At 41.7% G+C, this 27,131-nt stretch overlaps 1 protein-coding gene across 1 annotated transcript in view; it reads right to left on the bottom strand.

Annotated features, from left to right (window-relative positions):
* LOC117391777 (astrotactin-2-like) overlaps positions 1–27,131 on the bottom strand; it is a 305,935-nt gene that overhangs the window by 179,097 nt on the left and 99,707 nt on the right. The window contains exon 4 of the mRNA XM_055231621.1: positions 18,909–19,061. Within this exon, the coding sequence (XP_055087596.1) occupies positions 18,909–19,061 (153 nt within the window). The remainder of the gene's footprint in view (positions 1–18,908; positions 19,062–27,131) is intronic.

Genomic DNA, 27,131 nt, shown 5'->3' with positions numbered 1-27,131 from the left:
CTAAACCAGGACGAAACTAGGACTAAACCAGGACTAAACCAGGACGAAACCAGGGCTAAACCAGGACTAAAGCAGGTCTAAACTAGGACTAAACCAGGACTAAACTAGGACAAAACCAGGACTAAACCAGCCTGGAACATTCTTCTTGAAGATGTGACTCAGACCTCGACTTTGACGATGTTTAAATCCAGACTCACACGGTTCTGTTTATCTGTACATTTGACAAAAGGGTTTTATTCTGCACTTTTCTCTTTTAATGTTTATTTTATGATGATTATTTATCTTTTGATTTGTTGTATATGTGATTTTAATGTCTTTCATATTGTGTAAATCACTTTAAATAACTTTGTACAAATAAACTTGCCTTGATATTTGCTTTGTCAAAGTATCATGAAAAATACAGCCTAAGGTAAAGACCAATTCACCTGGAAGCCTGAGGGTCACATTTGGCCCCTGGACCACAGTTTGGAAGCTTCTGTTTTAGATAATAGAACGTCTTTACATAGAACAATGTTGTTGTACCTGTACTTTCGACTTCTACAAACATATTTGAAAGAAAAATGCATTCTCAAACGTTAATACTTGCAGATTTGTCTACAATGTGTGCTGCAAAACATGTCTAAACAAATTGAAATAGATTTTTTTCCAGAATTGGGTATTTGTCTTAAACTATCAGAGGTTTGACAAACACCCAACACCATGGCACAATCTTACATCTAAATGATACAGTTTTGGGCTTGCAGTAAGTGTTCCTGTTGCATCAAATGAAATATTAAAAACCCCACAGATGTTAGCACTATATCACATTATAACATTCAACGTTGAGAGAGTGCTCAGAGTGATTCATGCAGCGTTTTCCCTTTGACAATACTATAACCTTAAGTGAAAGAAAAGGCAGAGTTAACCTGTGTGATCGGAGAGACATTAAAACATCGACAAAGGCTTCTCCTGATAATGTGAGGGTGCCCTGTGGGTTCTGAGGACGCCGACATGTCAAGGTTCAAGTCGGAAAGTTGAAATAAAATCTATACTTCACTGCGAGAAGCCGAGAAGCGAGATGTTGTGCTCAGGCTTGACAAAAGACTCTACATAACGCATATAGATGTATTTGAATGTATTTGCAAAAGCTGATAAACCCTGTGTTCGCATAAGGACGACGTGCATGCCCTCACTGCAAAAACGTCCTTTATCCCGGAAGGTTGGCACAAAAATAGTGGCAAAAGCACAGCCATTCATCATCTTTTGCTTATTCGGTGTGGTTGTTGGGTAGAGTCGTGCAACTACGGCCTACGGTTTGTAACAATTTCAAAGCGGCATTTTACTAAGACGTGTTTTCAGGCAGCGAGAGAACGAAGGTCTAACCATGAACATAAAGAGCCAGATTCACTTTACTTTCACTGCGCTTAGACAGATACATCCGGAAAACTTGAAATGTGCAAAACGATGTTAGAAGAATAATGGACAATTTGGTCAGAAAATGCTTAGTAATTATGAAGAGTGAGTATTAGGAGCAGTGGATTAGCAGCTCGATGAAAACCCAAATCAATTTCAGCTCAAGTGACTGCACAACCAGCAGCCGTGTTCTTTTAACGTACGGGATGATTCCACTGCTACATTTCGAGTCGTGATCGTTTTGCTGAAAGTTTTTGCAGCCGTTTTGTTTAGTTTGATTTTAACTTGTTTTAATTTGATTTTACTGGAGAGCACTTTGGTCACCTTGAGTGTTGTAAAGTGCTCTATAAATAAACGTTGATTGATTGAATAGCATTATATAATTTATCTTTATTCCTCAGGGACTGCAGATGGAAACTAGCTGTTATAATCTGGTGCAGTACGTCTCTGTTCTCTGTTTTATGAGCATAATGTCTCTGCACATTGTCCCTTTAAATAAAGACTAACTAACTGTGCCTTACTGAGAGCAACTGTAAACATTATTATCTATATCTCTGTTCCATTGGCTTTTTCCTGAGCTTCTTCCTTTCTCTGCATCGCGCCTAATGTTCATTTTAGGTTTATTAAAACTCATATTTGAAGTTCGAAAACCATCAAGGTATTACAACGCGTTCACCATCCTTTTTTCTTACCTATTGTCCTCGCTGTTTCAACTCATATAATCGAATAGACACAGTCATTCCTAAATAATAATAATAATAATAATCCAAAAAGCTTTCATAGCACTGCAAGTTTCACAGTTTTTTTTCACACTTGCAAACTAATATTTCACTGCACACGCTGAGTGCAAAACTTTCGTATTGATTTTCCCTTCGGTTTCCTGACTTGCATAATAAGAATTGGGTCCGGCGTAGAGAGGGGAATGAAAAAGTGAAGTAGGAATAGGCTGTTATTTACACACACATCACAGACAGAACAGCAACAAATGCATTACTGCCATCTTTTAGTGCGATGATTTACTTGATAATGTTGGCTAAATCAGTACGCGCTATACATCCCGCCGCCGTCGTGAAGAGCTAAGCAGATGTACTCGATGTGAGGCCTTCTCCGTAACCTCCAACCTGCTGATCCTGCGATTACGCATTTGCTACCGCGCCGCGCAAAAACAGTAAATAATTTATCAGCGACCGCATCTTCTCCGACGTGACTTTCGCCCGTCCCTCATGACACGCTAATAAACTCGTCCGTAGATATATAAAGAAAATCCCGAGAGGAAATTGCCACAGAAATCCATTTGATACAACGATGAGTTTATTATATCTGTGCTAGAAATGCTCTTGTCCTTCACGTTGACGTATCACGTGTAACGCAACGGAAACGTCGCCCAGAAGTAGACGAAAACGAGCCAAAAAACAAGTCTTTGGAGAGGTTGTTTGCGAAGGGAAAAAGGCCGAGTGAGGAGCCAGAAGAGGAGCGTACGATTTCCAAGAAAAGAAAGCAAAATGTAACAGGAGTCCTACTTAAAATATGGGTTTGTCGCTACAAGTGAGTCTCACGCGGGGAAAAGCTAGCTAACGAGGCAAAAATGTACTGCCATTTCCAACGTCGTAGCTTTTCTGCAGCGATGGCAACAAGACAAAATTACAGAGTAGCTTGAACATAAGAAACACACGTATTTTTTATGCACTTCACTTATTTTTACCGTATTTATCAGCCAAGCGTAGAAGACCGATCCGTGCAAATAAAACCTACGTTATTCCGATCCACGGTGCGAAAAAGGTTGGGAACCCCTGTGCTGTAGAACACTGAAAAAGAAAAGGCCAATCGATATAGACTTTGCTGCTAATTAACAAATGAAGCTAAGTTGGATCACCTTCGCGAAAAGAGCAAACCAAAAAATCAATAGGGCAGATTTATACAGTGAGAAACAAGCAAAAGTTAGCAACAAACCGTTTAATACGTGACATAGAAGGGTATGTGCATTCAGGGAAAATAACTGGACTCCCACAAAGAGTTGCACGTCTTTCACACAACACTGGAACTGTCAGTTTGTTGATATTGTGCCAGGCGTTTCTCATATACAGTCTCCCGGTATAGACGTGTATACGCTGAACTAAGAAAACCTCGCACCGACTGGATGAAGAGACGTGGTGTAGTTTAACTTTAGGTTTGTGTATCCGCTGGTTTCCGAGTGATGGAAATCTACAGTTCGAAATGAAATATTTTATCTTATGAATAGGGGGAAAAGTCCCAAAAATATCAGTTACAAAAAGCTGGAACTCATGAATCGAGAGTTGTTTTTGTAAAAAGTTTCATATTCTGTTTTGGAAATGGTCAAAAGAATTCAGAAAAGCAAAGAAAGAAGAAACAGAAGGGTGTTTTTTTTCAGTTAAATGTCGGAAAAACTTGGTTCATTTGACGGTTTTTCGAATCTTTTTTTAAAACAACGATGACGCCGCGGTCACGATGGCGTCCTTTTATAACTGTACCCTGCGTAGCGTACAGTGTGTTTGGCTTTTACGATGATCCACGTTCTATTTTCTACTGTGTCACCAGGATTTGAAACTATTACAAGCCCCTACGCTGAACAAATCACCAATTAATCACAAGGTCAACACATTAGTGCGTCTATTTGTGCTCGCTCCACTCTGCTGTAGCCCTGTCGTTTCGTTTTGGGGTTGAACTGTAGAGGGAAATCACACAACGTCCCCCTCCCCCAGAGAGCGCCGGGCGAAAACAAAACCAAAAACAACCCAAGCTCGTCCAATACGATACTCGAAATGTAGCTTTGTCCAGGTCTGATCCATAGTAAAAGTCAAAAGTAAATCTGTCAGCTAACTACACTGAAAATGTAAACAGTTATTATCTCCAGTTTCAGCCTTAAAGAACCTATTCAACCTGTAATGGCCGCCGATTGTTCTCTTTGTTCCTGTTTGTTTTGGGTCTGAGGATGCAGTTGTAAAGAATCAGCAGCGAAACGTCTTCACTCCTACAACGATTTGTCATATTAACGTTTGTGTAATCCCTCAGTCGTCCAGGTCTGATCCATAGTAAACGTCAAAAGTAAATCTGTCAACTAACTACACTGAAAATGTAAACCTAAAGAACCTATTCAACCTGTAATGGCCGCCGATTGTTCTCGTTGTTCCTGTTTGTTTTGGGTCTGAGGATGTAAAGAAGCGGCTCGGATCAGCAGCGAACCGTCTTCACTCCTACAACGATTTGTCATATTTATCCAGTTGACAGATTTAATTTTGCTTTTTCCGTTTGAGAGGGGAGTTAAAAAAGCTATTTTTGTTGTCCCCGATTTATAACTCCATCTTCAGACCCAAAGCAAACAAAGAGAACAATAGAGTGAGCCAGTAGGGCCATTAAAGGTTGAATGTAGGTCATTACGGATGAAACTGTAGTAAATCAGCAGTAATCTGACCAGAAGTGAAGTAGCGGCTTGGACGAGCAGCCAAACGTCTTCACTCCTACAACTTTTCATCCAATTGACAGTGTTTACTTTTACTTTTAGTCATATTAATGTTTGGTTTTGATGTTAATTGATATGGCACTGATGCTATAAAATGAAAATCCTGAGAGGAAATGGCCACAGAAATCCATTTGATATAACGATGAGTTTATTATATCTGTGCTAGAAATGCTCTTGTACTTCACGATGACGTACCACGTGTAACGCAACGGAAACGTCGCCCAGAAGTAGACGAAAACGAGCCAAAAAAACAAGTCTTTGGAGAGATTGTTTGCGAAGGGAAAAAAGGCCGAGTGAGGAGCCAGAAGAGGAGCGTACGATTTCCAAGAAAAAGAAAGCAAAATGTAACAGGAGTCCTACTTAAAATATGGGTTTGTCGCTTTAAACTTTGTCGGTTTAGGTTGGTTTTGATGTTAATTGATATGACACTGATGCTCATTTTTTACCATTCAAAACTAACGGATGCAAACATTTTAAAGACGGAAACAACACTTAATATGCGCATTCAGATATAAACTCCGCAATGACTATATTAACATTCATAACGCATTTTCAATAAGTTAAATTATCATAACTGGGGCATTCAAAACTTGACCTCTCAAACACACACACACCAGAACGGTCTGAAATGTACCACACTGCGCTAACTACGTGTAAATAAGCCAAAGTTAAGCAAATGGAGCAGTTTAACCTCGGAGTCGCGCCTCATTACTTTAAGCCTTCTCTCCCGCCCGTTCATTCACCGTACACTCCATTTGCCTTTGATCACGTCTGTACAGTCGTGCGCCTCGACAGCACGGGCCCAGACACATGTGTTTGCGCGTGAATTGGACAGAAACGCCACAGCCAACGTGATTTAGCCTTTGGTAATCACTTTAGCGCGCGGATGTATTCACCAGTCAAGTCTGTCCCGGCCCCTGACACCGGCAGGCTAAATATTTCTGAATCGAATGCAATAGAAACTGGCATTTACATTGATACAACACGAGCATATGCTAATACGCCATTTATAATGCACAACCCGGCAGCTGACAGGAAGCAACATTGAATTTGCCGAGGTCTTTTCAGGGTAAAAAATACTTGAAAATATGAATAGTGTGGATTTTCAGGTTTCTTTTTTGTGGTGCGCATAAAATGAATATAATTTTTAAAACAAATTTCGACTCCCTAGCAGTGGTATTGTGGGCTGCCTGAATGATTCCAGGTTTATCCGAAAGCAAGCGGAAATGGCTGGGGTCCGGATCAGGAAGGCCGGCCCGGGGCATTTGAGTGAGGCATGGTGCAGTGAGCAGAGGATTCAGCAGCATGAACCTGGAAATGGGGCAGATTAAAGCTAATCTGGGGGATAGGAGCTAGTATTGAACCGGTGTGTGCAGATCAAAAGCCTTTGGTCGGACATACAAAGAAATACGACTGTGCTATTTTCGTTGTCTCACCTGCTCCGTTCTTTTATCTACACTTGTTTTGTTTTCTTATCCCAAATAATCTCAATCAATATTATTTCACTCTGCTGAATGATGTTCGCAGACTTTCAGTGACAGGCGGAACAACAGCGGCTCAGGTCCTCGTCTGAAAGGCTCATTTTGGTTTCACTAAAAACTTGGCCAGATTTAAAAGTCCCCACTTCTCTCTTAAGCCCTCGGCGGGTTCAGTGTTTGTTTGTTTCTTCAAATGCATATTTTAAATTCATTATTTTTCTGGTTTCTGCTACATAAAACATTCACTGCCAATTTAGACGCACCATTTGTAACGTTTGGAGAGTCGTACGTATATGTGTATTTGTGTATTTGTGTATTTAATGATCGTCTGAGTGTCCAACGTGACATTTACGAGCCTAAATACAATATAATATAATCCTGGTTTATAGATTTCAGGTTAAGGTTCAGTTTTAATCTTTTAAAACTTTTTGAAGATGAAAATTGAAAGTTGTTTGGAAGTTGTTACCCCAAGACTGTGTACATGTATACGCAGAGTACATGTATACACAGAGTACATGTATACGCAGAGTACATGTATACGCAGAGTACATGTATACGCAGAGTACACGTATACGCAGAGTACATGTATACACAGAGTACAGGTATACACAGAGTACATGCATACACAGAGTACATGTAAACACAGAGTACATGTATACACAGAGTACATGTATACACAGAGTACATGCATACACAGAGTACACGTATACACAGAGTACACGTATACACAGAGTACACGTATACACAGAGTACACGTATACACAGAGTAAAGGTATACACAGAGTACATGTATACACAGAGTACATATATACACAGAGTACATGCATACACAGAGTACATGCATACACAGAGTACACGCATACACAGAGTACACGTATACACAGAGTACACGTATACACAGAGTACACGTATACACAGAGTACACGTATACACAGAGTACACGCATACACAGAGTACACGCATACACAGAGTACACGCATACACAGAGTACACGCATACACAGAGTACACGCATACACAGAGTACACGTATACACAGAGTACACGTATACACAGAGTACATGCATACACAGAGTACATGTATACACAGAGTACACGTATACACAGAGTACACGTATACACAGAGTACACGTATACACAGAGTACACGTATACACAGAGTACACGCATACACAGAGTACACGCATACACAGAGTACACGCATACACAGAGTACACGCATACACAGAGTACACGCATACACAGAGTACACGTATACACAGAGTACATGCATACACAGAGTACATGTATACACAGAGTACATGCATACACAGAGTACATGCATACACAGAGTACATGCATACACAGAGTACATGTATACACAGAGTACATGTATACACATATTTTCTTTTAGGGGCATTTTTATTCAGTCTTTCCCAAACGTCTTTTAAATTACCGTAATGTTGAAATTTTGGTTAAAAAAAAATAGTAATCAAGTCTAGAAACAAGTACAGACGATGTGAAATTATATACTTTAATAATTCCACATATACGTCGCAAACAAACTGAAAAAAGTCTGACTTATTGTCTGGAAAATATGGTAAACAAATGTGTTAAGTGCTTTGCCTAAGAACACAACATCGACTTGCACTAGATCACATGTGTCAAACTCAAGGCCCGTGCGCCAAATGCGGCCCGCCACGTCCTGTTATGTGGCCCGCGACAAAGTAAATCAAAAGGTATGACTGTTTTAATATGTCAGTTTATCATTAGATACACAGTTAAACCGCCATTTTTTCATATCTATACAAATCCATCTGCAGTATTTGTAACTAGTAATAAATATAGAAACGGTTAATTAACACGATTCAAAAGTAGTTGCATTTATTTTACTTTAAATTTAGTTACATTTAGTGACATTTATCTTACAGTTAGTCACATCTGGCCTTTCGAGAGCGACCATTTTGTTGACGTGGCCCTTTGTGAAAATGACTTTGACGCCCTCCGCGCTAGATCTACCGCGTCTGACGACCTCGTTCTTCTACCGCGCACTTATTTTAGTTTCACGACGGCCGCTCACACCTCAGCCGTCATCTCCGTACTCAGTAAAAGGTATTTTCTCACGACACTAACACTATCATTTCGGATAAAACGGCCTCTGTGACCCTGTATTTGCGCTTTGCACCCGACGTAAAGCTAAATAAGCGCTTTACTACGGCGACTAAATCTGCTTTGAATAAACAGGCCTCCCTAAACACGCGCTTCAGCACCGTGTCTTAAATTTAGACCGGGGTTAATGGGTGTAATTGCCTTGTTCTCTGGAGATTTACAAATTGCAAGCCGCTTTCTTTCTCTTTTTTTTTTACTCTCTTCGCACCTAGCAGGCAGCTACGCCACGCCGTCTACCACTTCATTGGAAACTGGCCCTTCGCAGCCAGAGATTGCGAAAAAAGGAGCAAAGTGGACGGGTCACTTGTACCCCATGCGGCCCAGCCTGATTTCACACTGTCATAGATACGTTTTAACTTCGGCCTGCCCGCTGCTCCTGGCTCGCTCCACTCAACATTTTGGAAAGGAACAAAAGAAAACACAAAAAAAACACACGAGTTAAGGTCTCAGACTATCAAAATCGAAAGAGCTACGAGAGCGAATCGATAGAAACCTTTTTTTTTTGGCCGTGTTGTAAGGTGAGAAACAACTAATAGACGTCGAGAATTGCGTCATGATAATTCGGAGCAGCTAATGATATTCTCAGAGCCAGAGTGATTTAGAGACAGGACCATTCATAACTCGAAATGGAGGCTAAAAATATGCCAAGAGGGATATTCATTGGGCTTAAAGAGACAGAAAAGAACAGAATAAAAGTGCTTATATCTGGACAACAGCCCATCTTTCAGATTAAGCCATTTTCCTTGCCCATTAATTTATTACACGGCTAAAATGGTTAAGGTAAGAACAAACTGAGACTTTCAGATCTCAAGGACAAAATGATCATCCGCAGCGTTTTGTACAATGTCGTAACGGTCGCGTTTTAGTCTAAATAATAATGCGGCAAAAAGAAATAAATGAATTATTATAATCTGAACGACATTCTCTCCTGAAGCTGCAGGCGGCACGTTCTCAAATCAAAGCAGAAAGTGTGTCAATGCTTCAATATTTAATAAAACGCAGGTGTATCTGTCGGGTTTTATGGTTTGCAACGTGAGGATGGGACGGGGCGAGATGTTTCCCACAGAGATGCTGCTCGGGAATCGGAAGGGACATGATTTTTGACAACGATTTCAGTAAATAAATGATGTATCAGCTGCTTGTCTCGATGTAGATGTTTACGTTTAATGCTGCTCCTCCTCCAGGTGCTGCTTTGAAACCATAGGCCGCTCCTGTCGGCATCTGATTGGCTCCCGGGCCCTGTTTGCTGATTGGTTGTCATGATGCACGAAATTCTGTGTCCTGTGTTGTTTTTCCCTGTGTGCTTTTCCCCCCTCCCTCCCCTGCCTGAACCTGGAGCTGGGCGGAGTTCCCGGCTCCTCCCGCGCGCACCTGCATCCCGTCAGCGCGATCACCGCCACCTGACATGAATAAGAGGAGCCAGGACCAGACACTCGGGGCCAGATCGTTCGCGTGTCAAACGTGACTATTCCTGCTCTGTTTTTGTACCCGCTTGTTGCCTTTTTGATGCTGACTGGATTGTTCCTGCCCTCAGATTCCTGCTCCCTGGACCGTCCCAGCTCCTCTGCCTCCGGCTCTGTTCCTGACCCCATGTTCCTGCTCCGGTATTGCCTGTTTTGTCTCCACCACCCTGTCTTGTCCTGGACTCCGCCTCCCGCTCTGGTACCCGCTCCCAGCCTCCGTCGCCCTCCGTCTCTGTCCCTGTTCCTGGCTCCCGCTCCGGTACTGGTTACTCCCTGTTCCTGTCCCGGCTCTCCGCGACGCATTCCCGGACTCTGGCTCGCACCCAGCTCCTCGCCGCTCGCTGGTCTAATCTATACTTGCCTGTTATTTCACAAACTGTAAATAAACACTGTAAACTTGCTCTGAGTTCTGCACCTTTTTGGTCCCACCTGCGCCGGCGTTACGACATTGGTGCAACGCCCTAGTAGAACAAGTGTCAAACTCAAGGTCCATGGGCTGAATATGGTCCCCAACTCATTTTATGTGGCCCCGGACAGGGTCATTTAAAAGGTACGATGGTCTTAAAATGTAGTTTTATCAGGAGATACGCAGTTACATGGACATATTTTTATTTCTAGTCAAATACAGTTAGTTACAGTTAATCAACAAGTTAAAAAAGTAATAGCCATTTTACTTAAGACATTCATAAATATTCGGTTAGTTCTGAGACTGGTTTGTTTTGTGTTATTTTAATTTGTGTACTTTTGTGAGCTGAAAACGACCCTGTTTAGAGCCTCTTTTTGTTAGTTTTTGCTTTAACATTCCTTTTAAATAAATTATAACTTTAGTTTTACAATCCCCGTGGAAAAAGTGACGTATACTACAACTTTTGGTCCAGTTTGATTTGACTGTGACATAATAATAAAAAAAACAGCTTTGTGATTCTGTCTGCACCTCCACCAAACAGGAAGTGTTCGGTATCTTAACGAGATCGATATTCTAACGACATTCGCGCCATGGGAGAAGTCTCAGAAAGCCCAATTAGTGTTTAGGTTTACTCTAACGCAGAATCAGAGCGCCGTTAATTTCATCGGCCTCTGTGGGGACTGTTCATTTATGCATAAGCTAATGGGCGATCAAATGCTTGAAAAAGTTTAAAGCTTGTATTCAAATTTAGTTATTAATTATTATTAAAATGAGTTTTAGAGAGAGGAAAGTGAGAAGTGCATTGAACTGGTTTGGCTTTGATGTTTATTTTAGTTTGGCCGCGTCAATGCACAAGCATCAAGCAGCTCTGCTCTGTCTCTCTCTAGGCCTCTCTCTCTGTGTGTGTGTCTCTCTCTCCCTCTGTCTCTCTCTGTCTCCCTTTCTGTCTCTGTATCTCTCCCTCCCTCTGTCTCTCTCTCTCTCTCTCTCTCTCTCTCTTTCTCGGTCTCTTTCTTGGGCTCGCTCTCTGTCTCTCGGTCTCTGTGTCTCTTTCACTGTCTCGCTCTATGTGTCTGTGTCTCTTTTTCTGTCCCTCTCTCTCCCAGTCTCTTTCTCGGTCTCTGTCTCTCTTTGTCTCTGTCTGTGTCTCCCTGTCCCTCTCTGTGTCGCTCTGTCTCTGTCTCTCTTTGTCTCTGTCTGTGTCTCCCTGTCCCTCTCTGTCTCTCTCTCTGTCTCTCTTTGTCTCTGTGTCTCTCGGTCTCTCTGTGTATCTCTCTCTGCCTCTCACTCTCCGTGTCTCTCTTTCTCTGTCTCTCTTTGTGTCTCTCGGTCTCTCTGTGTCTCTCTCTCTGCCTCTCACTCTCTGTGTCTCTCTGTCTCTCTTTGTCTCTGTCTGTCTCCCTGTCCCTCTCTCTGTCTCTCTGTGTGTCTCTCTCTGTCTCCGTCTCTTTCTTCGTTCCTTCACTTGACACGACTCATGAAGCACATGTTGTTTTTCATATTTGAAGAACGCGTCACGTTTGAATCAGCGCTTTGTGATGATTTTTGTTTTGACTTTTGTGACGACTGTCCACATCTTACATCTAATTGTCTTTTTTTTTTTATGACAAACATTTCATTTCCAATTAGATTTAAAACACATCCAGAAGAATCACCAAAACGACCGAAATCTAAACTTACAAACTAACTAAAGACTCACATTTCCGAGGTTTTATGCAGAATAAGACGGTATAAATAAATCACATTAATTAAAAAAAACAAGCAAACAAACATCAGCTAGGTCCAAATAATAGGTCTATATTTACTGAATCCTGCCATGTGTTTTCCTCGGAGGAGCTGGTGCTGTCGGGTGTGTTAAATATGGCCTGCTTAGGGGCCCCAGGCTGCAGGGCCCACAGCTGTAATCACTGTGTTTTGTCTGTAGTAAAGATTGAGCACTGCTGAAAGTGGAGCTGAGCATGAAATAAATTCAAGCTCCCAGGAACACACAAACCGCCGCTTGTACCTCGCTCGCACGGACTCACAGACTCACACGAGACCGACGCAACTTTCATGTCCTACTTCAAAGCATCAATTAAACAGGAGAAAGGCTCGATAATAAGCATAAGGTTATCCACGTCGTAATGAGCCAAACTATTCGTTGTGACACATCAAAAACATTAGCACAGCTTCGAGCCAGCGCGTGGAAATGCATTAGCACCGCGGCGGGGAAAAGGCCTGCGCACCGGGGCATGCAAATAAGGAAACGTAAGGACAAATCTTAATATTTGACGACGGCGGCGGCGGCAGAGGCAGAGTTTGTCCAGAGCCATTTCTACAGCGCTGATCACTTCACACGCCGCTATCAGGGAAATGTCATGTTCAGGGTTTAGCGATTTAGCTCGTGCTTCTGTGATAGGAGGCGTACGGGAGGAAGAAACGGGACATGAAAGACGCCGCCAGCTCTGGTCTCGGTGGGGCAGCGCGGAGACGGGACGGTGTGTCTGTCGGATGATAAGCGTCGTGTGATGTGATGGCGGTCGCGGCTCGGAGTGAGGCGCCCGCACGGGGCTTTTCTCCAGGAGTCAGCTCGTTATTTTAATCGAACTGTAGCGGATAATTATTTGAGTTCTGAGATTTTAAATACAGCTGGGGTAGAATGGATAATGTCGTTTATGATCGTAACAAATGCAGATGTCTTTTGAAAGTTTTGAAGTAGAGACTTTTGACAAAATATTGGCTTATTAGTCAGACTTTACTCTAAAATACAACATATAGTAACAACACACTAAGGATGGGACGATAAGAAGATGTATACTTGCGATTATTGACCAAAATATTCACGATTAACGATATTATCACGATAATTATTAAACCAAGACAGTGTCACGTCCTCATATGTGGACACCAGGACCTTGTAGAGAAAAAAAAAAAGTATAAATAATCAGACTAACTGATTCATACAAATCCAAACTAACACAAACTACATTCAATAGTTCATTTCTCATTATGTGTAACTGACGATGGAGGTTTTCGGCTCAAGTTTGTCAAACGATGCGGATGTTTGTGTCATAAACGTGCGTGGAAGTTGCTCGCGTTCGCCGTCGGAACTGTATCTTTCTTCCCGTCGGACTCTGCAGATCGGTGGCTCATCTCGTTGGTCTTGTTTTTCAAATCCAAAATAATTCCACGCATCAGACTTCACCTTCTTGAGTGGAGGATATAAATGCGTGGAGTCACCGGGATCCGTGACGGTGACTAACGGTGAAGAACCACCCCCGATTCAGAACAGGCACAGAAGCTAACAAGTGTCATCGCTCTGACAGAGGGCCCCCTTGTGGACAAACACCAGAACTAACATCTAAACACTGTAGTGAAACCGGAAACATGAGTCAGTCTGGTGTATAATGGTGTGCGACGATCACGATTATTAAAAAATCCCGCGAACGATTGATTAATTGTGGACGTGCAAATCTACAGCACATTTTGCAGCTTTGTGATTTATAATTAACGCACACGATCCACGCAAAAAGAGCTATTTATACATATATTTGTATTAAATTAATTTCATTCAATGACAATAACACACGGGGATAGTGAGAAAGTGTCGGTTTGTGCGCTCCAGTTGTGTGCGTTTGCCCTGCTTTACCAGAGTCTATAAAGTGAGCAGCTAAGAGAGGTAAATGGACTGCGTTTATACAGCACTATTCTGCCGTACTGGAACATAAAGTGCTTTACAGTGTGCCTCGTTGGGCCATTTGCACACGGCAGCGGTGACAGAGCGGGCTCCAGGGCTCCGGGGGGGCAGCTCCGGGGGGCGGCTCCAGGGGGGCAGCTCCGATCCCATTGTCCTGCCAAGAAGTCGCTGTCCTTTGTCGCGCGTCAGGGTTTGACTTTGTATGCAAAACGTCCCTGCTCTAGTCTTTATTTATTCAAGTGCATATGCCAAGAATGGAACTTGTCACTCAAAATGTTAAAGTATATATTTTAAGAAAGAGCGATAAATCAGATTTTGGCAATTTTTTTCCTTTTTTTTAACCCTTTTTTTTTTTTTTTTGCAGAGTTGTACAGTGTCAGTTGTGTTGTGTGTGTTGGTGTTTACAGACGAGTGTGTGTCGAAGGTCAAGATAAGTGTCCTGTGTGCGTCTAATTATACATGAACCATCTCACACGAATGAGGACTAAACCAGGACTAAACCAGGACTAAACCAGGACTAAACTAGGGCTAAATCAGCACTGAACCAGGGCTAAACCAGGGCTAAACCAGGACAAAACCAGGACTAAACCAGGGCTAAACCAGGACTAAACCAGCGCTAAACCAGGGCTAAATCAGGACTAAACCAGGACTAAACCAGGGCTAAACTAGGACTAAACTAGGGCTAAACCAGGACTAAACCAGGACTAAATCAGGAATAAACTAGGACTAAACCAGGACTAAACCAGGACTAAACAAGGACTAAACCAGAGCTAAACCAGGACTAAACCAGGACTAAATCAGGACTAAACCAGGACTAAATCAGGACTAAATCAGAGCTATACCAGGACTAAACCAGGGCTAAACCAGGGCTAAACCAGGACTAAACCAGGACTAAACCAGGACTAAACCAGGGCTAAAACAGGACTAAACCAGGACTAAACCAGGACTAAACCAGGGCTAGAACAGGACTAAACCAGGACTAAACCAGGACTAAATCAGGACTAAACCAGGGCTAAACCAGGACTGAACTAGGGCTAAACCAGGGCTAAACCAGGACTAAATCTGGACTAAACTAGGACTGAACTAGGGCTAAACCAGGGCTAAACCAGGACTAAACCAGGACTAAATCAGGACTAAACCAAGGCTAAACCAGGACTGAACCACGATGAAACCAGGACGAAACCAGGACTAAACTAGGACCAAACCAGGTCTAAACTAGGACTAAACCAGGACTGTACAAATAATCCTGCCTTGATGAACTATATTATTGTCCAATAATCAGGAAGTGCGCATATAGCATGTAGCATATAGCATGTTAGCTGTCGTTAGCTTTATGGTGACGGCAAAACTTCTCTTGAGAAAAGCGCTTATAAACTCATCATGGTGAGTAATTACGATGCTCAGAATTCAGGAGGTAAGTGAAAATATCTTTGAACTGACGCAAACTCTTTAAAATTAACAAATAAATTGCGTTTTTCACGTTTTTCAAGACAGTAAAAATCCGCCTTTAACAGTGAACAGTGTAATACGCTCGTACATATTCAGACCACGTTTTTTGAAGTTATAAATACTGTTACGTAGGGGTTTTATTCTGAAATGCTGCGGTTCCCGGTGTATTTGGAAGAGTCATGTCATCTTCTCGCAGCTGTTCCTCGCTGCGCAGAAACTAGGCCGAAGTGCGCCACAGACCATTTGTATAAGCCGCCCGTGAACACCAGCAGGGCAGTCAATGAGCACCTGCAGCGCCGTGCTGACTCTACACAATCATCTCTATGCACTTTATAACCAAGAACAAATGCTCTTAGCTGTTCTTATGGAAATATGAAGATGTGTTATGCAACGTCTGGAAAAATGGACTCCTGAACCTGCGCAGGTGCTGAGAAAATCAACCTGGGTCATTAGTGGGATTATGTCATGACCAGAGAGTTGGTTTAAACACTGTTAGGTTCAGGCGCTTTTGTATATTCCAGAGTTTCTTAATTTTGAACATTTTTTCCCCCCAGTTTTGATTCAAAAGAAATTAGTCCTATTTTTTCCTGTATATATTTGTTAGTTTAAGTTACTTGATAATTTTTGCCAATTTCTTTAAAGTATATTTATATTTGTTTTGCTACCGGAGCCTTTAAATAGCATTCTCGTGCTCTCTATGCTAACAGCTCTCCGCCAAGGTTGTTTGCATTTTTTTTTTTTTTTGTTTTGTTTTGTTTTGTTAGGGTGAGGACATTTTACGTTGGCCGGCTCACCAGAGTCTTTTTTCCTTTATTACTTTGGTTTGTTTTTGGGCACAGGGTTTGATAAGGTTTTGTTTTTTTTCTTATCTCCAACAGCTAAACTAGGACCAAACCAGGGCTAAACCAGGGCTAAACCAGGGCTAAACCAGGGCTAAACCAGGGCTAAACCAGGATTAAACCAGGGCTAAACCAGGACTAAACCAGGACTAAACCAGGACTAAACCGTAACTCTAAAAAGTTACAAAAATAATAAACAGCTTTGAACCCTTACCTCTGTTCTCCCGTGTCTTTCTTAAATATGTTTTGAGCCATCCTTGGGTCATAACAAACATAAAAAAATAAAATATATCTTACAAGTATATGAGTTTAAAACATAGACAAACTAACCAACTCTAGATGTTTTTGTTACAGGGTTTGATAGGGTTTTTTTTTTTTTCTTTTTTTTCTTTTCTCCAACAGCTAAACCTAGGACTAAACCAGGATGAAACCACAACTAAACTAGGACCAAACCAGGGCTAAACCAGGGCTAAACCAGGGCTAAACCAGGGCTAAACCAGGGCTAAATCAGGACTAAACCAGGGCTAAACCAGGGCTAAACCAGGACTAAATCAGGACTAAACCAGGGCTAAACCAGGGCTAAACCAGGGCTAAACCAGGGCTAAACCAGGGCTAAACCAGGGCTAAATCAGGACTAAACCAGGGCTAAACCAGGGCTAAACCAGGGCTAAACCAGGACTAAATCAGGACTAAACCAGGGCTAAACCAGGGCTAAACCAGGGCTAAACCAGGGCTAAACCAGGGCTAAACCAGGGCTAAATCAGGACTAAACCAGGGCTAAATCAGGACTAAACCAGGGCTAAACCAGGGCTAAACCAGGGCTAAACCAGGGCTAAATCAGGACTAAACCAGGGCTAAACCAGGGCTAAACCAGGGCTAAATCAGGACTAAACCAGGGCTAAACCACAACTAAACTAGGTGAGTAATTACGAAGCTCAGAATTCAGGAGGTAAGTGAAAATATCTTTGAACCGATGCAAACTCTTTAAAATTAACAAATAAGTTGTGGTTTTCATGTTTTTAAGACATTATCGTGATATTAAAATGTCAATATCGTGCGATGCCGCGTCACGTCTATGGCGTTTTGTGACTAAATGCGTTGGATTAAACACAAAATAAGCACAAAGAGAATCTCGCTAAAGCAAAAGTGACTAGAAAGACAAATAATCCCTGTATCTGAAGTCTGCTAAAATGCAAATCCACAGAGTCATATTTCACAGTGTTTGATGAAGTGACTACAAAGGCCGTAAGTTATTCCACAAAGATTCCATCAAACCGACTTATCATTTAGCTCCGTCTGAATCCGAATATTCCATAAGTCATACGGATTTGACCGATGACTGAGATTGACCCGGCTATTAATTCAAACATATCTGATTTCACAGAATGGATCATTTCATTTAATGAGCCGCATACATTAACGCGATACAAAACCCGGCTCGTACCACGAAACTTAACGCCGCTAATGATATCAAAAGCAGCAATTATTATGAAAAATGTAAAGCTTAAACAGCAAAGGTTACTCGCATCCCGCTCCGAACATCCATAAACGAGATTCATGTTGTTTTCCAGATAAATGTAATGGTTTTGACAGAGAACTTTGACTTATTCTTGGAACACTTCATATTTTATGCTCCGTGTCAGGCCGGACGCATTAAGTGACACAAAGAAATGTGGTGTCCAAACAACAAGTGATTGTAAGTGAATGAATGAATCTGAATATGTAAATGTGGAGAGTCCTGGAGCATAAATCTCTCCCTGACGCAAACGATCGTGAGCGAGAAAAACTGGCAGCAAATGGCAGGTCTTTGTTTGGTTTGTCGGGCTGTTCACGTCGATGTACAAACCAAATCAGCGGCCAAACGTGTCCAAGTAAAAGTATTAAAGCACTGGACTTAAGTACTGCACTCTGGAGCGGCTCCTCTTGCACTCTGGAGCGGCTCTTCTTGCACTCTGGAGCGGCTCTTTTTGCACTCTGCAGCGGCTCTTTTTGCACTCTGGAGCGGCTCTTTTTGCACTCTGGAGCGGCTCTTCTTGCACTCTGGAGTGGCTCTTTTTGCACTCTGGAGCGGCTCTTCTTGCACTCTGGAGCGGCTCTTTTTGCACTCTGGACTTAATTAAATGTTTTATGTATCTGTACTTTACTTGCGTACATTTTAACGGTCGTCTGACGAAACCGTTTGGATCAACTTAACATCAGCCACAGTCTTCTCCTGAGGTAAATCCACTGTGTTTATCCCCAAATGAAAGAAAAGACCATCGTGGACAGGAGACGTGAGCGTGTGCGAGAGTATTCACAAGGATCTGTCCTCTAGAAGCAGAATACCATAGAAATAAGTTCTCTGATCAGCTGACGGACTCTCACGTGGCTCATGGTGTTTGGGGTGAATGATGCGCAGTGTGAGTGAACAAGATCGACCCAAAAGTAACGTAAACCAAACTAAATCTAGTGTCACTGAGGGACCCTCCACAGAGCTACTAACATGCGACAAAACCACTTTAACTCTTTACGTGCAACGAGTCTTTATGAACAAATCCACGGTGCCAGCGTCTCTCGTGTCGCTCGGGTGCGTTTAAGTCGTACCTCTGGTGTGACTGGGGATCCTCCTGCGGCTGGTGGACGAGCTGTGAGTGACGTGCTGGTACTGGGACATGTCCGAAGGCGCGTTTGGAACGTGGAAACTGTCCTGGAACCTCTGCATCAAATCCTCCACTGACTCTGTGTCCGGGTCCACGGCTGGAAAACACAACCCGACATAGTGAAGCGCGTCATCGGACATGTCAGGAAATCAAAACTCAAGCGAGCGACAGAAACACACACATATTTAATCAATACGGGGTTAAATGTAAAACTATGCCGTGCCCTGTGAGTCCATTTGTGTAAAAAACAAAACAGCAAAATGCTTTTCTTTCTTCTTTTATTTTGTTCTGTTTAAATGAATCCATCAATTCAATATATCCTCATCTCTCCAGGGATTCTGCCAACACTTTCACTGATTGCTCAGTCTGGCTCTTCCTGATGGATGACTCCAAAACAACTGAAGGGGAAAGCGCGCAATTCAGACATTTTCTTTGAACAAAAACACTTATAGAAAAAAGTTTTGGAAGTTGCCTCACGCTAGATCTGGCCTTTTGAGTTTCTGTTAAAGCATATTTATGAAAACTGCAGGCACTCGCAAGCATCTATACTACACTATTTTCTGATTTATGTTCACGTTAATGTTGTTTCCCCTTCAAAAACAGACCTGGAGCTGTGTTTTCTTTCATTCACACGTGTTTAACGCACAAACCCTGCATATTTAGACTCATGAGGTGCTCCACTGTGTTTTTAAACTCCTTCACTGGAATCATTTGGATCGTTTCAACACTGGAATTGTCAATTTTGACTAAACAAAAGGTAAAAGGAGCCGTTATTAAACAAACAATGGAAATATCACCAGAACAGCAGATGATAAGATGAACTCAGATATATTTGTGTGGTCATGTCGTGCAGCCCTGAGATGAATAAAAGCCGTTTTGCCCCGTTTTTAAAATCCCCCGTTGGCATTTTGGTTCAGCGCATGTGGCGGCTCTAACGCAAAACGAAAATGCTTTGGGTAAAAGAGAAGCAAAACAAGCAACAAAACTACAGACTGCAATCAAGGGCCTGTGTCGCAATAGTGCCCTGACCAACAGAGTAAAGTACAACTACTAAAAGTACAAGTTTAATCCGTCAACTGGACAAAACGTTGTAGGAGTGAAGACGTTTGGCTGCTCGTCCAAGCCGCTACTACTTCACTTCTGGTCAGATTATTGCTGATTTACTACAGTTTCATCCGTAATGACCTACGTTCAACCTTTAATGGCCCTACTGGCTCACTCTATTGTTCTCTTTGTTTGCTTTGGGTCTGAGGATGGGACAACAAAAATAGCTTTTTTAACTCCCCTCTCAAACGGAAAAAGCTAAATTAAATCTGTCAACTGGATAATCTGTCTGAAGGGAGGAGCTAACGAAACTGAAACTGTAAACAGCTATTGTCTCCAGTTTTATCTTAAACAGCTCTATTCAACCTTTAACGACTCTTTGTTTTGAGTCTGTGGATGGATTGACGATGTCTCAAGCCTTCATTCCTGTTCAAAGATGGATTGTCTTTCCCAACAAAAATAGCTTCTTTAACTCCTCCTCTCAAACCATTTCTTTTCTCTGGCTCAGATCTGAACTTCACTATCTTCAAAGGAGCGGGTAGTGTCTTTGAGATGTAGGTGAACACTTTTAGGACCCGAGGACGCTCCGTAAACTCCAGCGTCTTGGTCGTCTCTGAGCGGCAGGAGACGACTAACACATGTGGACTGAACCGGCTTTAAACTAAATTAACTTATTTATTAGAACATTACAGCACTTTAAAATGACTTAGCCACATACGCACTTTATAAATATGCACTTTAGACCGTATGGAGAGTGATTTTTTTGCGATCTGTGGAGTGGTTTGATTGTTGTTTGTGTTGTCCTGTCTCTTGTCTCGTTTTAGATCAGGGGTGTCCAAACTTTTCTCACGAAGGGCCACAGACAAAGCTGAGGGCCGACTGAGGGCCACAGACTGGTCGCCAATACAGTGAATACTTCAAATCTGTGCTATTATTACAAGTTAGACTGAACCACTAGACCTTTATTCACGCTTACGTCCTCAATGGAACACATTAAATATTTGATAAGGGCTTGTTAAAGAAGATTTTCAGAAATATACAATAAAAAGTACTGTTTAAAGTAATATAGGCCAATTCACCTGGAAGCTTGAGGGCCAAGAAAAATTGGTCTGAGGGCCGCATTTGGCTCCTGGGCCGCAGTTTGGGGATTTTAGATGTTGAGGGACTGCGAATCAAAATTAGTTGTGCAGCAAACCTCAACACATTTACACATGTATTTTTACTGTTTTTTATTAATGTGCATTGTCCCTTTTAAATAAATAAATAAATAAAAACAGCAGACTGTGGTCCCGAGCAGCTCTCTCGACGGTGTTGGTTCATTCTCTTATGAAGCAGCTGTTTAGTTCCTCACTTCGCTGAATGGAGTAAACTACATTTCTGTGTTTATGTCTCGGGGTTTTGTCCTTTGGTTGAACTAGTTTCTGTCTTAAAGTGTTTGTAGGTTTGAAACAGACCAGAATCTCAAAACTGTCTGAAAGATTCTCTGAAGAAGAATCCTTGTAGGTTCAGATTCCCTGTTGTCCTAAACCTACAACTAAGAAATCTACATTCGCGCCAAAGCCTAAAAATGCCGGATTTTTACCAACACCTAAAAATAAACACACCGATATGATTGTCATGTACATTTTCCTGCAAATACTTTCTGTATACAGCAGTTTCCCATCATCTAATACCTTTATGCAGCAAAGACCTCATACTGATGCAATATCTTTACTCTTACTCTGACAATATAAACATTTCACCAGTCTAAAAACAACACTGTCTTGAGTTTGCCACAGAGCCACCCCGAAAAGATTGTCCCATTCATCACCCTGTGCGCCCCCCCCACCTATCCTCACATCTTTTGATCCGTCACTCGCTTCTGAGGTGCACCCTGTCTGTGAATAATGGGGATGTGTTGCTCCCAGCGGAGGATGATTGCGAATGCCGATGAGCAAAGCGAAGAGAAGAGAGTAGGATGAAGAGGACAAGGGTGAACGCAAAGAGGCAGGAGCGTTCACAATGTATTTGATAGCGCCGCTTTGTGACGGAGCCGCGTTTGATTTCAGAACAAATGTTAACGCCGCAGCTATGGGTTTGCCTTCGCGTGTCTTTATGGAGACTGTCAATGCTGATCTCGATGTAAATTTTATACGCGATGCTAAGCTAGCAAGACAGCTGAAGCAATTTAGAGGCTGGGAGGAATTGATATGGATTTCTTAGTGCACAATGGAAACGAGAGGGACTAAATTATGAAGGGCAGAATGTCACGGGGATTTGAACCAACCGTAGGAGAGCGGATTCACAAAAAAGACCTTCGCTGAACATAACTGCACTTTATAAACACAAGCGTGATCTTAAATAGGTTTGCATGGATTAATATCGTGTGAATTAGTGCTGGGCGATGTGGAAAAAAATATTTTATATCAAGATAATGATATATATCACTGCAATAAAGTAATTAAATATGCAATAAGTAATTAAAAATGTCTCTATTTTGACGTGACATTTCACTGAACTGTCCGTTTTTGAGCTTATATAAGGATTGATTTGTGAAAATGTGCTTAAAGTGGACTCGAAATAAATAAATACATAAAAATAAAACAAATAAAAATCAAAGTCACAAATGAGAAACATACATTTTAGTGCAGTAATATAAATGTATGAAATGAAAACAGCTGTAGTGGAGGTACAGTTTGTTTTTGCTTGTTCCACAACTTGGTTTAGCTTAGATTTTTTGATTCTTAAGTTGTTGTTTTTTTCCTGGACCTTCTTTAGGCGATAGAAGAGGTTTGTTTGTGCTAATATATTTTACAATTGTTAATTATTATTATTATTTTATTATTTACATTCTTTCCCTCCCTTTTACTTTTTTACTATTATTATTATTATTATTATTATTATTTTATTATTATTGTTATTAGTATTATTATTAGTATTATTATTAGTATTATTTTATTTACATTCTTTTCCTCACTTTTATTTTTTTTACTATTATTATTATTATCATTATTATTATTATCATTATCATTATTATTATTATTATCATCATTATTATTATTATTATCATTATTATTATTACCATTACTATTACTATTATTATTATTATTATTATTATTATTATTATTATTATTATTATCATTATCATTATTATTATTATTATTTATTTACATTCTTGCCCTCCCTTTTACTTTTTTTTACTATTATTATTATTATTGTTGTTATTATTATCATTATTATTATTAATATTATTACTATTATTATTATTATTATTATTATTATTATTTTATGTCTCATTTATGTTTTGTGCGGCTGGTCTGTAGTTTGTTGTTTTATGTGTGTGGGTGGAGTAATTTTGTTAATTTTCCTGAAAAAAGTTACACAATATAAGTACTGTACACTTCATTGACACTTGCTGACAAATAAAAACAAAGACAGAGGAGGTTTGTTCGTTGGCGTCGGGCGCGGGGGATAGTCTCGTCGTTTGCATTCAGTCGTCTTTTGCTCCGTGTCCGACCTCTTGAATCCAAAATGTAACACTCAGGTCACAGACGTACGCCCTTTTTTTCCTCGCTAAAAGTGCTTCTTCTTCTTCTTCTTGTGCTGCCTGCGTAGCTGTCTCTGCTGCGACTCTGAGGGTGAAACTTACGCCTGTTGCGTGTCCATCGTTAGCGCTCACGAGTTAAGTAACGTGAAGCATGTCGTAAACCCGCGTGGGAAAATCTGTCTTCTATTCTTCTTTATTTTCACTTATATAAACTTAGAGTATGCATAGCGACAAGACAACACTAATACAACCGTCGCAAGATATTTAACGATATATTTGCTGTAATAACTGGTCAAATTGGGTTAGAAACGCTAGAAACGCTAGAAGAGAAACCGTCTTATCGCCCAGCGCTCCATTTATTCGACAAATACATTTTAAGACGCCGCTTTCACGATCTAGACTGTTCTTGTAAACCTGTACACAACCGCACCGCTTTGACTGAAGGTTATAATTAAAACGTTTTCCACATTAGATACGATGATAGGGCTGCACGAGTGAAGCTGCCGCGCAAACAAACAAACATCGCAGACGGGTTCAGTAGGTTGCTTTCCTTGCCGGCATCCGGGGCAGCGTGCGGCGAAGGACACAAACACACTTGAGAGACGGCGGCTGAGTGAGCGCGCTCTTTGACAGTGCATTTGAGGTTAACTGCTTGCATACATATTTCATGGCCTCCTGGAAGTCTGCTTATCTCCCTTTCTTTGTTTTATATCAAGGCAAGAGGAGATGTGAGGTCAGTCTTTCGCCCCGAAGTCAGGAGTCGTATAAAACACAACGATGCACTGGCGGCGGCGTTTTGTTTTTTTGCAGCCTCCTCTTTTCTGCAGGTGTTTTCAGTTTCTTACCTTTGTCAGCCCAAACGTCTCTAATTAATCTCAGGATCTCACAGAAGAAAACAACGGTTCTTTTGTAACGGTTTGCTCCAATGTCCCTTTATGTCCGCTCTTCGTCAACTTCACAACGCCATACAATCCGAAACGACGACAAAACACTACAGTCTGTTGCAGTTCCAGCGCGATTGTACAAGTATCACAAAAACACGCATGTAAAGTCGAACTGCGAAGAGCGAAACAACTTACTAATGAGAACATTTCGAACCAGATCTCATTAGTTAAGATGTGCATTGAACAAACACAAGAATGAGTCACGTCTTGTGCTTTTTCAGAGCAAATTAGGCAACGCGAGTGAAGGTTTTTTACTTAAAATAGCGAATAGATGCATTTCTGTGTCGTAAAATACCGTTGTTCCTTTATATTGTGGTTCACCTTTCGTGGTCTCGCTGTTTCGCAGATTTTTTTAGCGCAATTTTACGTGCTTTTTTACAGCGTATGAGCGTACATTGTGTTGTGCGTCCTGATTGGCTGTTGGACTGTAGACCATTGTGTCGTGCGTCCTGATTGGCTGTTGGACTGTAGACCATTGTGTCGTGCGTCCTGATTGGCTGTTGGACTGTAGACCATTGTCCATCAGTCTCCTCCGTGCCGTGTCTCCTGTCCAGTACATAAATGTGTCAGGATTTGTGTTTGTTTTTGAGCTGGGCGGAGACTCCCCCCTCCACCCACCTGCTTCTGATCAACCAACCAAGCCTCCACCTGTGAGTACAAAAGGACCGAGGACTTGACACTCAGGGCCAGATCGTCTCGTCATCTTCCAGTATTTTCTTCTCTCGTTGTTTCCACGGGTCGTCTTTCGTGTCACGTTCCAGTTTATCCACCGTGATCTCACTTTCTGCGCCTCCGTCTCCGTCCCAGCTCTCCACAACCGGTACAAAACACCCCAGCCTCTGACCCCCGCGACCCACGACCTGCTCCGAGACGACTACCTACGACGCCGCTCCCGACTGTCTGCTCTGTCTACGTTCATTCACGTTCCTGTATCTGCAAATAAACTGTTGACCTGTTTCCCGAGTCTGTATCTTTGGTCACTCCGTCAGTCTTTATGACAAAATATTCGATCGACACCACAGTGGAGCGACGCCAGGACAAAGACGCACAGTCAGAGAAACTGTTAATTCATGAATTCTTTACTGACTGAGCACATTATAGAACAGTACAGCTCGACTAGACTTTTATTCTTTTTTAGCCATAATAATCACGTTAAAGGAAGTATCAGAATGTACTGCATTTTTTCACACAAATACCTCTATTTTATACTTCTATCCATCCTTATTTTTCCTTTGACGCATCGAATAACCTGCGGCCTGATTGGTCATCTTCAAGATTTACCGAAATGACAGTAAAATATTGAAAGATCCTCATGGTTCTGTTTTAAGACGCCATTTGAATTTACATGAAACACAATTAGTTGCAGACTTACGGTAAAGGAAAGTCCGCAACCGCGAGTCTATGTGTATAAAGTGTGCGGTGAGGGGTTTTACAGCAAAAAACATATAGAATAATTGTAATTTTTGCCTATTGCGGGTTATTTTTAGAACATAACCTGCGATAAACGAGGGACCACTGTACATTTTGGCGTTATTATTTGATTTCACACACATGTTCACGTACAGGATTCCCCGTGTCTTATGTGTGATGCATCGTCCGTGTCTGTGGATCAGTGTCGACGGGCAAAACGTCCAGTACAAAAGACAAGACAAACTGCTGCTGTTTGTTCCTGGCTCAGAGGCTTCTGCTTATTTATGTGAGCAGAGACGTGTGTGACACTTCGCAATTACAAGTGTTTTCTACCAGTAAACTCAAAACTGATGCTTTCTGTAATTTCCATTTTCACTTTAATTGCCTAATTCTGTCATTGAGTTTCTGGGCCCTCTGCAGTGTATTAAAATGGATTTTTACAAAACACCAGCACCAACGGTAAACAGTGTCAAACCCAGCATCAATAAAACAGAAATATGCTGTTGAAGTAATTATTAGGCTTCACAATTTAATACCCACTTCTCAGCAAACATGATTTAAAAGCCAAAATTTTCCAGTCTGCGTGTAGGGCCCCATCACTCTCCCCTGGGATCTCATCGACGTCCGTATCCAACTTAAAAACAGGGAGTGAATAGGCTGTTATTTGCCCGGTGATGGACAGTGTCCTTATTAAGGGTCCACTGAGGTGACAGGGAGGCAACACGAGGCATGCAAAAATAACATTAACAAGCATCAGGCAGCTGCAGCACGGCGCTATTTATACAGGACAATGGGTAATCTTCAGATGCGAGATATGTTGGTAGGACATTGGCGACAAGTAAAGGGTAAACATCCTCGCGCTGGAACTGGAATCAAACCGGAGCTCGGAGAAAAGAATAAGGCTGAAAGTGAAATAAAGCTGCTTGTAACATTAATAAAACCAGGGCTGGCTTTGCTCTGGCAGGGTTTTTGATTTTGATCTTGTAGTGTGGGATTCGTATCATAAATGCCACGTATTACAAAAAAAAAAAGAACTAAGCCAAAAGGAAAAGTTCTCAATTTACCCGTCAGTCTACGTTCCTACCCTGAGCTTTGGGTAATGACTGAAAGGACAACATCGCGGGTACAAGAGGTCAAAATGAGTTTCTGCAGAGTGGCTGGGCAGTGGCTCTCCGGGGAAGACCGAGGACACTCCGGAGGGACCGTGTCTCTCGGCCGGCTTTGGGAACGTCTCGAGGTCCCA

The sequence above is a fragment of the Periophthalmus magnuspinnatus genome, chromosome 23 (genome assembly GCF_009829125.3).
Source record: "Periophthalmus magnuspinnatus isolate fPerMag1 chromosome 23, fPerMag1.2.pri, whole genome shotgun sequence".
Lineage (NCBI taxonomy): Eukaryota > Metazoa > Chordata > Actinopteri > Gobiiformes > Gobiidae > Periophthalmus > Periophthalmus magnuspinnatus.
This window is presented reverse-complemented; position numbering and strand designations above follow the sequence as displayed.